This window comes from Pollachius pollachius (assembly GCF_949987615.1).
Source record: "Pollachius pollachius genome assembly, chromosome: 3".
In the NCBI taxonomy this organism is placed as follows: domain Eukaryota; kingdom Metazoa; phylum Chordata; class Actinopteri; order Gadiformes; family Gadidae; genus Pollachius; species Pollachius pollachius.
In genome coordinates, this window is record NC_136936.1 from 11,426,957 (window position 1) to 11,438,655 (window position 11,699).

Consider the following 11,699-nt stretch of genomic DNA (forward strand, 5'->3'; position numbering starts at 1 on the left):
GAACGCGATGGGTGCTCTTATCTGCGCGTCAGCATGATGTCATATATTTCGGAATAAAAAGGTTGAACGCAAGGCCTTTAATTATGGATTTAACGCAACACCGTTTGGTATATATGTATCCAAATCCAAAAATCTCACTCTTACATGGATCGGATGCCCTACCCACACAAACATTTGAACACTCATTCTAGTTTACCAAGTTTTTGTTTTTAATGCACAGTTGTTCAAACATCTATTAAAAAAGAGCTTGGCGTTTAGCTCTACCTTGGCCGTTGACTACTCTGGGACACGTTTCTTTGGCCAATATGTGAATGCTACGTACGCCAATATTACAGAAGTTTTGGTAAACCCTAAGTGCCATCGTTAGCATTCAGATAAACAGCTGACAGGTAAGGCATTACGACTTAATCACTCAGGTGGAGTTATAGTGTACAGTCCACATATCAATATAAGCTTTGGCAACAGGTGAACCGGTTGCCCAACTCACCGCTCTACCTTACGCCTTGCGCGTAACGTCGTGCGTATAGTCCATTTACATTAACATTAAAGGCATTTATCAGACGCTTTAACCCAAAGCGATTTACAAGTACACTGCGGGACCTCCCAACGGGGGTGAGAAATATGTCTCTGCAGACCACGAGTGGGCGCAGCATAGGACGCAGAGGTGGAGCATGGATTTGAAAGGGTTAACTGGGTGTGTGCACTACCAGGTGACTTTTGCTGTTCGTCCTGCGAGTCTACTTGATATCCAGAGTACTTCGTGCTGTTACACGAGCGAGCACAGAAACAGATGGGGCCTGTGGTGGATTATGCATTATTTGGATAATGTTGAGCGCCTCTAAGACAACTAAAAGTAAGTCTCTCTTTGATCGAATTGACCTTTAACTGACGGAAAAACGGCCGTCTAACCAAATTAATAAACGGTCTATTAAGGTGGACTATCGGCAATTATTTCCCTCGATCTGTTCCCTCCAGCTTGAAGTGTTTAATGGGGTTTAAAGGATTGTGTAAATACTTTTTTTAAGTCAAACTTTGATCTTCCAATCTCCTTGCCAAGCTTCATGCTTATGATGTAAACAAGAAGTTTATCTCTGTTATCTCCCCTTTTAATAATTGCTCACTGTCCCACGGTCATTATGAAGCTACAATAAAAAAAGAAAAAAAAATCTGTTCTGACTGTGTCTCCTATGACAACAGATGGCCCCGTCCTGCTATGCCATGTAGGACAGTTGCACATCGGCCAGAGATCTTTTGGGTAGAAGATGCCACCACCACCTCCTCCCCCACCCCCACCCCCACCCCCACCCCCACCACCACCACCACCACCACCCCCTCCGGGTAATAAGGTTCATGTAGATTCCTCGGGTCACAATCTGAAGCCATTCCACTGGGAGGCCCTGCCCACGGCCAGCGTGGAGGGCAAGCACAACATCTGGACGGCCGAGCGACCCCGTGGGGAGTACAAGCTGGACACGGACCGCATGGAGGAGCTCTTCAGCCACGACAGCCCGGGGTTGGGCTCCATGAAGACCAAGACCCTGCACCGCATGAGCATCAAGCCTACCTCTGCAGGCCGAGGGGAGACGGTGAGTACCGTCAGGGGCACCGCCATTCCTGATTTGTATCAGTCCTGATCATATCCCCAGCATGTCCTAAACTACGCAAAACATTAAGTCACACTTAATCACGATAATAAGATAATTTGTGGATGTAATACCTATGCTAACATCTCTAACCTTAAACCTAAACTTAACCATTCTCTCAACTATTTCATACACTTAAAGGAGATATATGTAATTAATGTACTATACTAGATCATAAAATTATCATGATATGTCAACAGAGATTAGGGTAACACGCTCAGAAGTCAAAACACTTCTCTGACAAGAATGTTCTCGTTCAAACATAGGTTCTGGGTGAGAGAATTTGTTTTTGTTTTGGCCTGTGTGATATGGTTCACTCTTTTTTCAGGATACTGGGTTGCCAATTATGATGCAAATTTGTAGCCATGGAAGCAAGCAAACACACGAGAGCAACTGAGATTCTACTAAACTCCATTAAAAAGCTCCATGACCAGAGCCGTGCTAAAATACTTGTAAATCTTGGTGTTACATATGAAAGAGGGAGACAACTCAGAGCCCAGAAGGATGAGAAGAGAAGAGACATGCAAATATTTACATTAGCTGATCAACTTACAGTGAATGACTCATCGTCATTATTATCAATTATAATAATTGCGCGAATCTAAAATGGAAATGTTGCGCTCTGCTCGTCCGGCACTCGTGTTTGTTCAGTGTCCACACCTGGCAAGTGGTGTGAGCTTTGAGATTGGGGAGAAGGGGGCGGGCAGAGACCACTCTCTCCAATTTGTGAATTTGGACTGCAGTAGCCATTTTAAACAATCAGTGTCAATGTCACGTATTGTACCTTCAATAATCTCTATCATAATACCTCAACTTAACCATCTCTAACCTAATAGCTAAACTTAACCAACTCTTACCTATGACCTAAACTGACCATCTCTTACCTAAAACATAAATGTAACCATCACTCACCTAACACCTAAACTTCACCATCTTCAGCCAAAGGCCTAAACTTCAGACATCTTTGCACCTCTGAAGCTCTGCCGGATAAGAGTGAACCATTGACCGTGCATTGTGTTTGTGGCTAGAAGGTGACTGTCTGGTATTGTCCTTGAAACTGCTGACATAGCAAGGCCTGTTCTTTAGATCGACATGGATTTCTTCCGATCATGAGAACAGAATCACTTATGTGGTCTGAGAAGGCGTGTAGCTTTTGTCGTGCTGTAGTATAGCATTCTGTAGGGCTGAATATGTTGTATAGTTAGAGTGGAATGGCACATGTATTTATGGATTATAGCACTGCATAAACTGGCATACGTTGTATAGCATAGCATATGTATCATAGCCTAACCTTTAGGAGAGTGCAGCAGATGCAGCATAACCTATCATATATAGTATTGTGTTGCACATCCTAGCACAAATTGTATAGTGTACTGTTAATTAGCATATAACCTATGTATAAGGCCTTTAGCATAGTGTAGCATAGTATAGGAAATATAGCATAGCACATGTTGGACATTTATCATCATAAGTAAGTGTTCCTTTTCAATAATCTAAATTAGATAATATGTATCATTCATATGAATAATACTGGGTTACCATTCTGTATTCCTATTTGCTCTACATCCTGTAATGAGCTCATAACTTCCCTTTTGTGTCCGCTTTACTTCCCCGTAAACGTCTATTGTCCTGACAACAGTTTTGTAAACCTGTTTAACAGTTCGCTAGGTTCCCCTTGTGTGAGTATTTGTGTATCAGGTACAGCGTGTGTTGTTTAACAATCTGGCTCTATAGTTCACTTCTAGGCGTAGGGAAATGTACTCAAACAGCTGGCATTAGACTTTGTACTTCCGGCAGTTGAATACCGACGCATGCTGTCAGGACAGAAATGTTTTCCGAAAAACCTTTCTGACCAAATAATAAACACTCTCTTCCATTGGTCTACTTTGTACAGTGTTTGTATTGGGGCAATAACAAACAATGGAGGGCCAAAGGGCTTTCACATGAAAACAAATGATATTTTGAACAAGATCTTTGACCTATGATCCCTGAGTTGGGCATGAGGAATATCATAGCACGCACTGGTTTGTGATGAGCTGTTGATTAGTTGATCAGTAATCAGTGAAGTCTATGAATGCTTTATACTTACCACCATTACTCTATAGGATCAATAGTGAGCAATGGGATTGGTATTTGGTTGATTAATGGCATTAAAAGCAACACTGAAACCCTATCCTTATCTCCACAATGGCATATCATGGGCCTTTGATTATCTTTATACTTGTGCTTCAGCTGTTTATAGCAGTTTAGCAGTTTATTTCCTTTTTTTATGAACATTTATACTACTCATATTGTGTATGTAAAAAAATATATATAAAGATTTGTTGGGGTAGTTAGTTTTTTAATTGGAATACTTATTTCTTTATCTTTCTAAAATTCTTATTGCTGTTCTGTGACACACACATTTTCCGTCTCTGAAGAAGTACATATCATCTTTTAATGCAAACTTGTTTCATTACATCTTATCCTAGGTCACCATTCTGAGCCAAAAGAGGAGCATGAACGTAGGGATTTTCCTGAAGCAGTTCCGGCGGTGAGTCAGTGGCCATGATCACCCGGCTATGAATGATCTTTCACCATCCCAATGCACACACTGCCAAGACTCGCCTGCCCCACGCCCACACCCCACTCCCTGCCTTACTCAGGGCTGGCCTGCGTGTCAGTACATGCAGCAGCCTAGCTGTTTCCACAACACACTCCCTCAGATAACCTGCTGCCGACAAATTGCAAAATGAAACCAGTGCTTTAGGCTTAATGAACTTGTACAACCACAAAACTCTTCTGTGTTGTGTGTCATTCGTGGTGTGTTTCTTTGTATTAAGTAATGCTTCCCGTCCTGGACTACTTGGAGAGTGGTTGTGATGACACAGTTTCCGGGCTAAAACATGGATTTTTCACAGCTAAGCTGTTAACACACGTCATAGGGTGATGTAGATGTGGGATATTCTGTACAGTTTAAAGTGTCTTTAAATACAATTATTTCTTTGTTTGTAGTGTTTTAAGTGTGTTGTCTCTCTATCACTGTTAGTGTCTGCTCTGTACAGTTTAAAGTGCCTTTGAAGAAGTGAGACTGTAGTGTTGGCCTCGAGCTGTCTAGCAGCCCTGCTACATACATGCAGTGTATGGGTCTAGCACGGAAAGGCAGCCTGTGTGATTTCCCAATACTAAGGAGATGGTTAGGAACAATGCAGAAAAGTAAACAGGCTGCTAGCCGTCCCACTCACCTCCCTGTTCCTGTGTCTCTATTGCCCCCATAGGCCAGCACGGGACATGATCGCAGATATCAGCTCAGGAACCAGTACCAGGTTTGGCACTGGGAAACTCAGGGAGCTGTGTAAGATGCTTCCAGAGGACGGAGAGGTAAGTGGCATGTTTTTCTTTTCTTTTTTTCAAATCCATATTCCTTGAAGCTAATTGGCTGAAGATTGTAGAGCAATAATATGACCGTAAAAAGAGAATCCAGCAAGCTGAAATAGTACTCATGCTGTGTCTGTTAATTAGTGTCTGAGTTTGATGACTACTTCATATAGTTGCAATGGTATTCCTTTGAAGGAAAACCAAAGGCTAACTGTTGTTGTAATGAAGTGTTTGTCCTCGGGATTAATGGGTGATTGGGTGATTGGATGAATGGATACAGGTGCGAGATTTGAAAAAGTTTAAAGGCAACGAATCAGCCCTTGCCGAAGCCGATCTCTTCATGTTAATGCTGGTCAAAACCCCAAGGTGAGTTACTTCAATTAAAAATCTAATTTACAGTCACCATGGAATAAAAATGGACTCTTATTATTAACACACTCAACAATGCATGCTTCGAAAACATGTTTTGCAGCTATGTTTATGTACCACACCAACATGCTGCTACTAGGTGGATAAGCTACATTTTTCATCTTCTTGACTTCTGTCTAAACCTGTTGGAGCATATCGCGTTGTGCCCTGTAGCTACAAAGAACGCCTCAACTGCCTGGTGCTGCAGGAGGAGTTCTTCCCCCTCATGGAGGACATGAAGCAGTCCATAACTTTGTTGACAGCCGCTGCCAAGGGTAGTACATTTTTACCCATGCCTAGACTACTTGTATAAATGTAATTTAAAGTGCCAGGGCGGCTCGGGTCATCAACATTGTCAATGGGGCAGTTTTAGCTGTTTTTTCCCTACTTGCTTTTATTTCTTCAAGCATTTTTTATTGGTATATAATAAGTATGTTATTAATGAATAATAAGTATGTGTGTATATATATTAGTTTTAGTTTTCAATTTGCATGTGTTCTCTTTTCACCTTGTTTTCGGAAGTTTTGCCGAGTGGAACAGGTACTCGATGTGAGAAACATTTAATATTAATGAATTTACTTTTTTTTCCACAGAGCTCCTGGAGTGTGAAAATCTTCACTCTGTAATCCTTCTGGTGCGGAAAACGGGAAATCACTTGAACGCTGTGAGTGGCTAATGTCTGATGATGTTCATTGGAACATTGATATTAAACAATGTTTTGTAAGCACAACAATTTAAGGAGAAACAATTTAAGGAGGAACAAATTGCCTTAACCCTCAAAAATTTAAAAGAAGGAAAGCCTCTGTGGAGGCTCTGTCAATAGAGCAATCGATTGAAATAATAGCAACATAACATAGAGTTAGGAATAGTCAAAACTCAAGGCTAAATACCAGAATAATCAGCAAGGGTTCTGAAAAACACTATAATCTGATGTTTTCTTTTTTGTGATGTCAGGGCAGCTACGCTGGCAGCGCCATCGGCTTTCGCATGTCATCGCTCCTGAAACTAGTGGACACCAAAGCCAACAAACCTGGCATGAACCTGATGCATTACGTTGTCATGGTAACTCTCTCCTCCTTCGCCCCGGGACGGGATTCAGTCGTTTTGGTGTTGTCACACTTGGTCCTTGAGACCTGTATTAAATCTATTCATGGAATACCTTTTCTTTCTGCCTTGCGTTTTGTTTTGACAGGAAGCCGAGAAGTACGACTCCAACCTGCTTCAGTTTCCTCAGGAGCTCAAACTTATCGGAGCGGCCTCAAGGTACCGACAGAGACAGCAGTTGATTTTAAAGGGGAACCTTCAGACTCGGCTATGTTCTGATATAAGAGAGTACTTCTTCATTAAAGTGTTGTGGAAAATCAAGGTCTCCACTCCTTTTCAACAAAAAATTTAGACCATTGGTCAGAATGGAACCAATGGAAAACGCTCATTCTGGAACAATAACGTCAATGGCCCAATTTCTCTGCTATTTTTCAACAAATAAAGCAAGCTCATAAAGCTCTTATATTAGAAAAATAGCTGAGCATGACACCCTTAAACCTTCAACGTCTCCTCTATGGTTGTTTGTTTTGACGCCACAATGGCTCTTGATTCTGCTTCCTGGTTCCAGGATCAACAAGGATGACATCAGTGCAGAGTTTCAGAAAGAAGTCAAGCGAGTGCAAGTCGCCACAGCGGAAGCAGAGAAACAGGAAAACCTGAAGGCACTGATGGATGACTTCCTGAAGGTACTAGGTCCTAGAGATAAAGGACCAGGCACTCCTGAAGTCCAGAAGTTAGCACAAAATAAACAGTGGACTTCACTGTAAAGTCCGTGCCGTTCTCAGCATCACCTGTACACATCTTTGACGCTGAACCCCCTGTCGATCACCATCATTTTGATGATCAGTGACCGGATATATTTACGTCTGTTGTCTTCCAGGGTGCTGCCTCTTTAGTGGCTGAAACGCAGCAGAGTCTGGAGGCGCTCAATGCAGCCAGCGACAGCGTGGCCCAGTTCTTCGGCGAGGACCCCACCAAGTTCAAACTCCAGGATTGTTGCACCATCTTCAGCACCTTCTGTGAGAAGTTCATGAGGGCGATCCAGGTAGAGAAGCGCTCAAACTTCGCCCCTTTCCGTTAGATTTTCATCATATGAGTTAGGGTTTCTTTTATGGTGAGGTAAGGGTTTTAGGGTGAGGTAAGGGTCTGGTTTTAGGGTGAGCTTAGGGTCTGGTTTGAGGGTGAGCTTAGGGTCTGGTTTTAGGGTGAGCTTAGGGTCTGGTTTTAGGGTGAGGTTAGGGTTTGGTTTTAAGGTGAGGTTAGGGTCTGGTTTTAGGGTGAGGTTAGGGTCTGGTTTTAGGGTGAGGTTAGGTTCTGGTTTTAGGGTGAGGTTAGGGTCTGGTTTTAGGGTGAGGTTAGGGTCTGGTTTTAGGGTGAGGTTAGGGTCTGGTTTTAGGGTGAGGTTAGGGTCTGGTTTTAGGGTGAGGTTAGGGTCTGGTTTTAGGGTGAGGTTAGGGTCTGGTTTTAGGGTGAGGTTAGGGTCTGGTTTTAGGGTGAGGTTAGGGTCTGGTTTTAGGGTGAGGTTAGGGTCTGGTTTTAAGGTGAGGTTAGGGTCTGGTTTTAGGGTGAGGTAAGGGTCTGGTTTTAGGGTGAGCTTAGGGTCTGGTTTTAGGGTGAGCTTAGGGTCTGGTTTTAGGGTGAGCTTAGGGTCTGGTTTTAGGGTGAGGTTAGGGTTTGGTTTTAAGGTGAGGTTAGGGTCTGGTTTTAGGGTGAGGTTAGGGTCTGGTTTTAGGGTGAGGTTAGGGTCTGGTTTTAGGGTGAGGTTAGGGTCTGGTTTTAGGGTGAGGTTAGGGTCTGGTTTTAGGGTGAGGTTAGGGTCTGGTTTTAGGGTGAGGTTAGGGTCTGGTTTTAGGGTGAGGTTAGGGTCTGGTTTTAGGGTGAGGTTAGGGTCTGGTTTTAGGGTGAGGTTAGGGTTTGTTTTAAGGATCTGGTTTGTTCTTACAGTGAGGTTTGGTTTTAGGGTGAGGTCAGGGTTTGGTTTTAGGGCGAGGTTTAGTTTTAAGGTTAAGTTAGAGCCTGGTCAAAACAGGGTTAAAAGAGTAGACCTGGCGATGGCACAAATTTGCGAAGGAAAAATGACACATTACCAAACATAGAAAACAAGATAATTCTGGCGCTTAATACGACCAAATAGAAGATAAATACCAAAAAGAGAACAAATTAAATTACAGGACGATTACAATTTGGGGCATTACATAGGACAACAATTCCAATGGTGTACAAATGATAGATGACTTCCCCTTCGGTTCTTTACAGTTTAGAAGTGTAGTGGGAAGCTGTCAGTAGTACCATCAGAAATAAAACTAATAATTCCCTTGCAGGAGAACAAAGATCGCATCGCAGCGGAGGTCAAGAAAAAGAACCGGCTGCATATCGCTGCCAAGCGTCGCTCCACCGCCACCTGCTCCTGGGAAAAGGAGTCGAAGGGCATGGAGCTCGAGTCCTTCCTGCACACTTTCGCCTCCAGCCGCTCATCAAGGAGGAGGATAGGGAAGTTCGGTAAGGGCAGCCCTAACAATGGGAGCCCAAACAATGGGAGCCTTTCAGAGATCTGTGCCGTGGCTATGGCAGACCACACAGGTCCCAGCAGGAGTTTGGTCGTCCTACCCGAGGAGAAGGGACCAAACAGACAGGACTCCGCCGCCCCCAACCTGACAGACAGCTCTCGGCCCGACGAGCCCCCGCCTCCAAGCAGGGTTAAAGATATTTCCTCAGAGACTCCTGAGGTTAAGCCTCCCAACACAAAGTCGGACTGCGACGTCGCCATGATCGCCACCATGAAGCCGGACAGCAGCACCTCTACGGGGGGGCGAGTCGTGGGGATATATAACCGGGAGGAGCAGGAGCAGGAGGCGGAGCCGGTCGGCAACACACCGGAAGAGGCGCAGAAGCTGCGCGAGGCATCCAGGAAGGTCCTTCGGTACCAGAACAGCCGAGGGAGCGTCTCCTCGGGCGACCAGGTTCTGGGAAACATGAAGTCCCCGGAACCCACCAGCCAGTCCACCCAGCGGCGCACCTTAGACCTGGACGAACTCCGAGGTTTCCCAGAGGCCAAGGATGGCAAGGAGCCCGCCAGACGACCTCTCTCTGATATCCCCTTCTCCAACGCCATTGGACGACGCCACACACTTTGTCTCCCACCCGGTTCGGCCAAGCAGGCGGAGGAGGAAGACGAGGTTTGGATGCCGCTCAACGAGAGACAGAAGCCGTTGTTAGGAGACCTGGGGAAGATGAAGTCGTTGGAGTCAGGGCTTTACACCAGTCTGATTACGCCGAGATTGTTCGACGGCTCGGAAGACGGGAGCCCTCCATCAATGGAGGAGAAGAGGAGTAAAACCAATTTTCCATTTCCTCCTGTGCTACCAGTTGAAGAGTCTTCGAAACAAAGCCAGGCAGGGACATCAAGTCAGGCCCCGGCAGGTAACCTTCTAAAGAAACCACAAATTAGTCCTGACAAGAGTACAAATGTCTGGCACAAGTCTGACATTTTGGGATTTTTCAAACGTCTCGGAAATATGGCCAAACTGCCAAACACTAAAGAACCTGCATATAGTGACGGCACAGGATCCTCCGTGTAACTGTAGGATTTTATTTTTGCAGGACATCAGGACAGCATGTCCAGACATTTAGACATTATCCAGACTATCCAGACATTTCAATGACTTCTGTAGTGATAACTACGTAAGTACCCATGTCACCCATAGCTGATGTGCGCTATTTGATTTGGAAGGCTTAGGAGGTAGTGAGGAGACTAGATAAAAGGGTTGTGTGGAAGTGGCTATAAATGGTTACGCTGTAGGGCAGGAGTATTTGCCACATATTACCACTTGGTGGCAGCATGTTACAAGTACAACGCATAACAAGAGAAACGGCATAGGCTGTATCAGTTGAGATGCCCTGCTCTGCAGTAAGATATGTGGTGGAAGGAAAGTGATTTAAAGACAAACATTTTAATTGAACAGTAAATGGAAGTGGTTAAGCCTCATCAGATATGGGTGTTCTTTATACTAAAAAAAAAACAACTACCGTAGGCCAGTTCTAAGTATACAATCGTTTTGCTGCCAGAGCTCAAAACACAAGCTTTTCAAGGATCTTATTTAATTGAACCCTTTTTTGTATTTGCTTAGTTTGCTTAAAACATACTCGGGCTGCTCTGCTGAACTATACAGAACGCATCCATCCTAAATAAAGTTTTGCAGGGCTTAGCGAGGTACGGGAGCCACGTGGTGTTGTTATCTCTATTATACATCCTGCGTACTCCAAAGCAGGGCCTACACCCCAGACTACATTCATAGATGATCAGCACTAGGACTGAAATGGACATGGCATTAAAGTTGGTTCCTCAAATCTATGTAGTAAGTACACTCAAATTGTAAAGATTGTAACAAAGGGTGGTCACCGACCGATGTAATGTGTCCCACATTGATGTTTATTTATGTATTTTATTTGAGGGGGTTTATTTCCGAAATAAATACATTTGAAACACTTGGATTCTGCCTATGAAACTGCAGGAGGCAGTTTATTTCAGCAGTGTCTACACGACAGCCCCACCAACTCCCAATTTGAGCCTGGAATGTATTAACATGGATTCAACGTTTCCTGGGGCATGGATATCCACTGAGGAGGACTCAAAGTACTAGTTTGAGTCCAAATCGTATGCAAATGACCTTCTTTATGTCGTTTTCTTATTGCATGGATTTACTTTTCTTTTTTCCTACAAGAATCTAAAAACAAAATGTGAACAAACCGAAGTCATTAGTGAGTTAAAACCAGGGTAAATATCGAAATTCCACAGATTTTACCAGTTATTTTTACCGGCTGGTTATAGCGGGTCATAACCAGCAGGTACATAACATAGCTCGCCTTTTGCTAATCTAGTGCTATGCAGCTGCGAGCGCCACCACAGCCATCTTGGCTGGCCTGTGAAAGGGGATGCAGTTTCCATGGCAACCCCACGTCTCACAATAAAAGAAAATCCGGAGAGTCATAAGTCCTCGCCTCCCCCCTTTCACCCACCCACCTCACCCCACCCTAACCCATTCAGCTCATGCGCGCGGTACGGTAACTGTAATGTCTGTTCCCACTCCACCACAATATTTATTACATCTCTATAGTTATTTTATTTTTATACTGTGGCCGACCCACCCCCTGTTCCCTCTCATCCTACTCCCCAAGTTCCCGTGGAGACTATTTACTCTGTAACGGGGTTGAGAAGTTATCGCAGCTTTAAAAACCTCCGCTCAGGGA

At 44.2% G+C, this 11,699-nt stretch overlaps 1 protein-coding gene across 1 annotated transcript; it reads left to right on the forward strand.

Annotated features, from left to right (window-relative positions):
- Positions 1–717: 717 nt before the first annotated feature.
- On the forward strand, positions 718–10,898 carry fhdc4 (FH2 domain containing 4). Its single transcript, XM_079733312.1, has 12 exons — positions 718–853; positions 1,198–1,586; positions 4,115–4,176; positions 4,901–5,003; positions 5,281–5,366; positions 5,583–5,683; positions 6,002–6,072; positions 6,363–6,470; positions 6,601–6,671; positions 7,021–7,138; positions 7,333–7,497; positions 8,774–10,898. The coding sequence occupies exons 2-12, from the start codon at positions 1,263–1,265 to the stop codon at positions 10,028–10,030; spliced, it is 2,466 nt and encodes an 821-aa protein (XP_079589438.1). The 5' UTR covers positions 718–853; positions 1,198–1,262; the 3' UTR covers positions 10,031–10,898.
- The last annotated feature ends 801 nt before the right edge of the window (positions 10,899–11,699 follow it).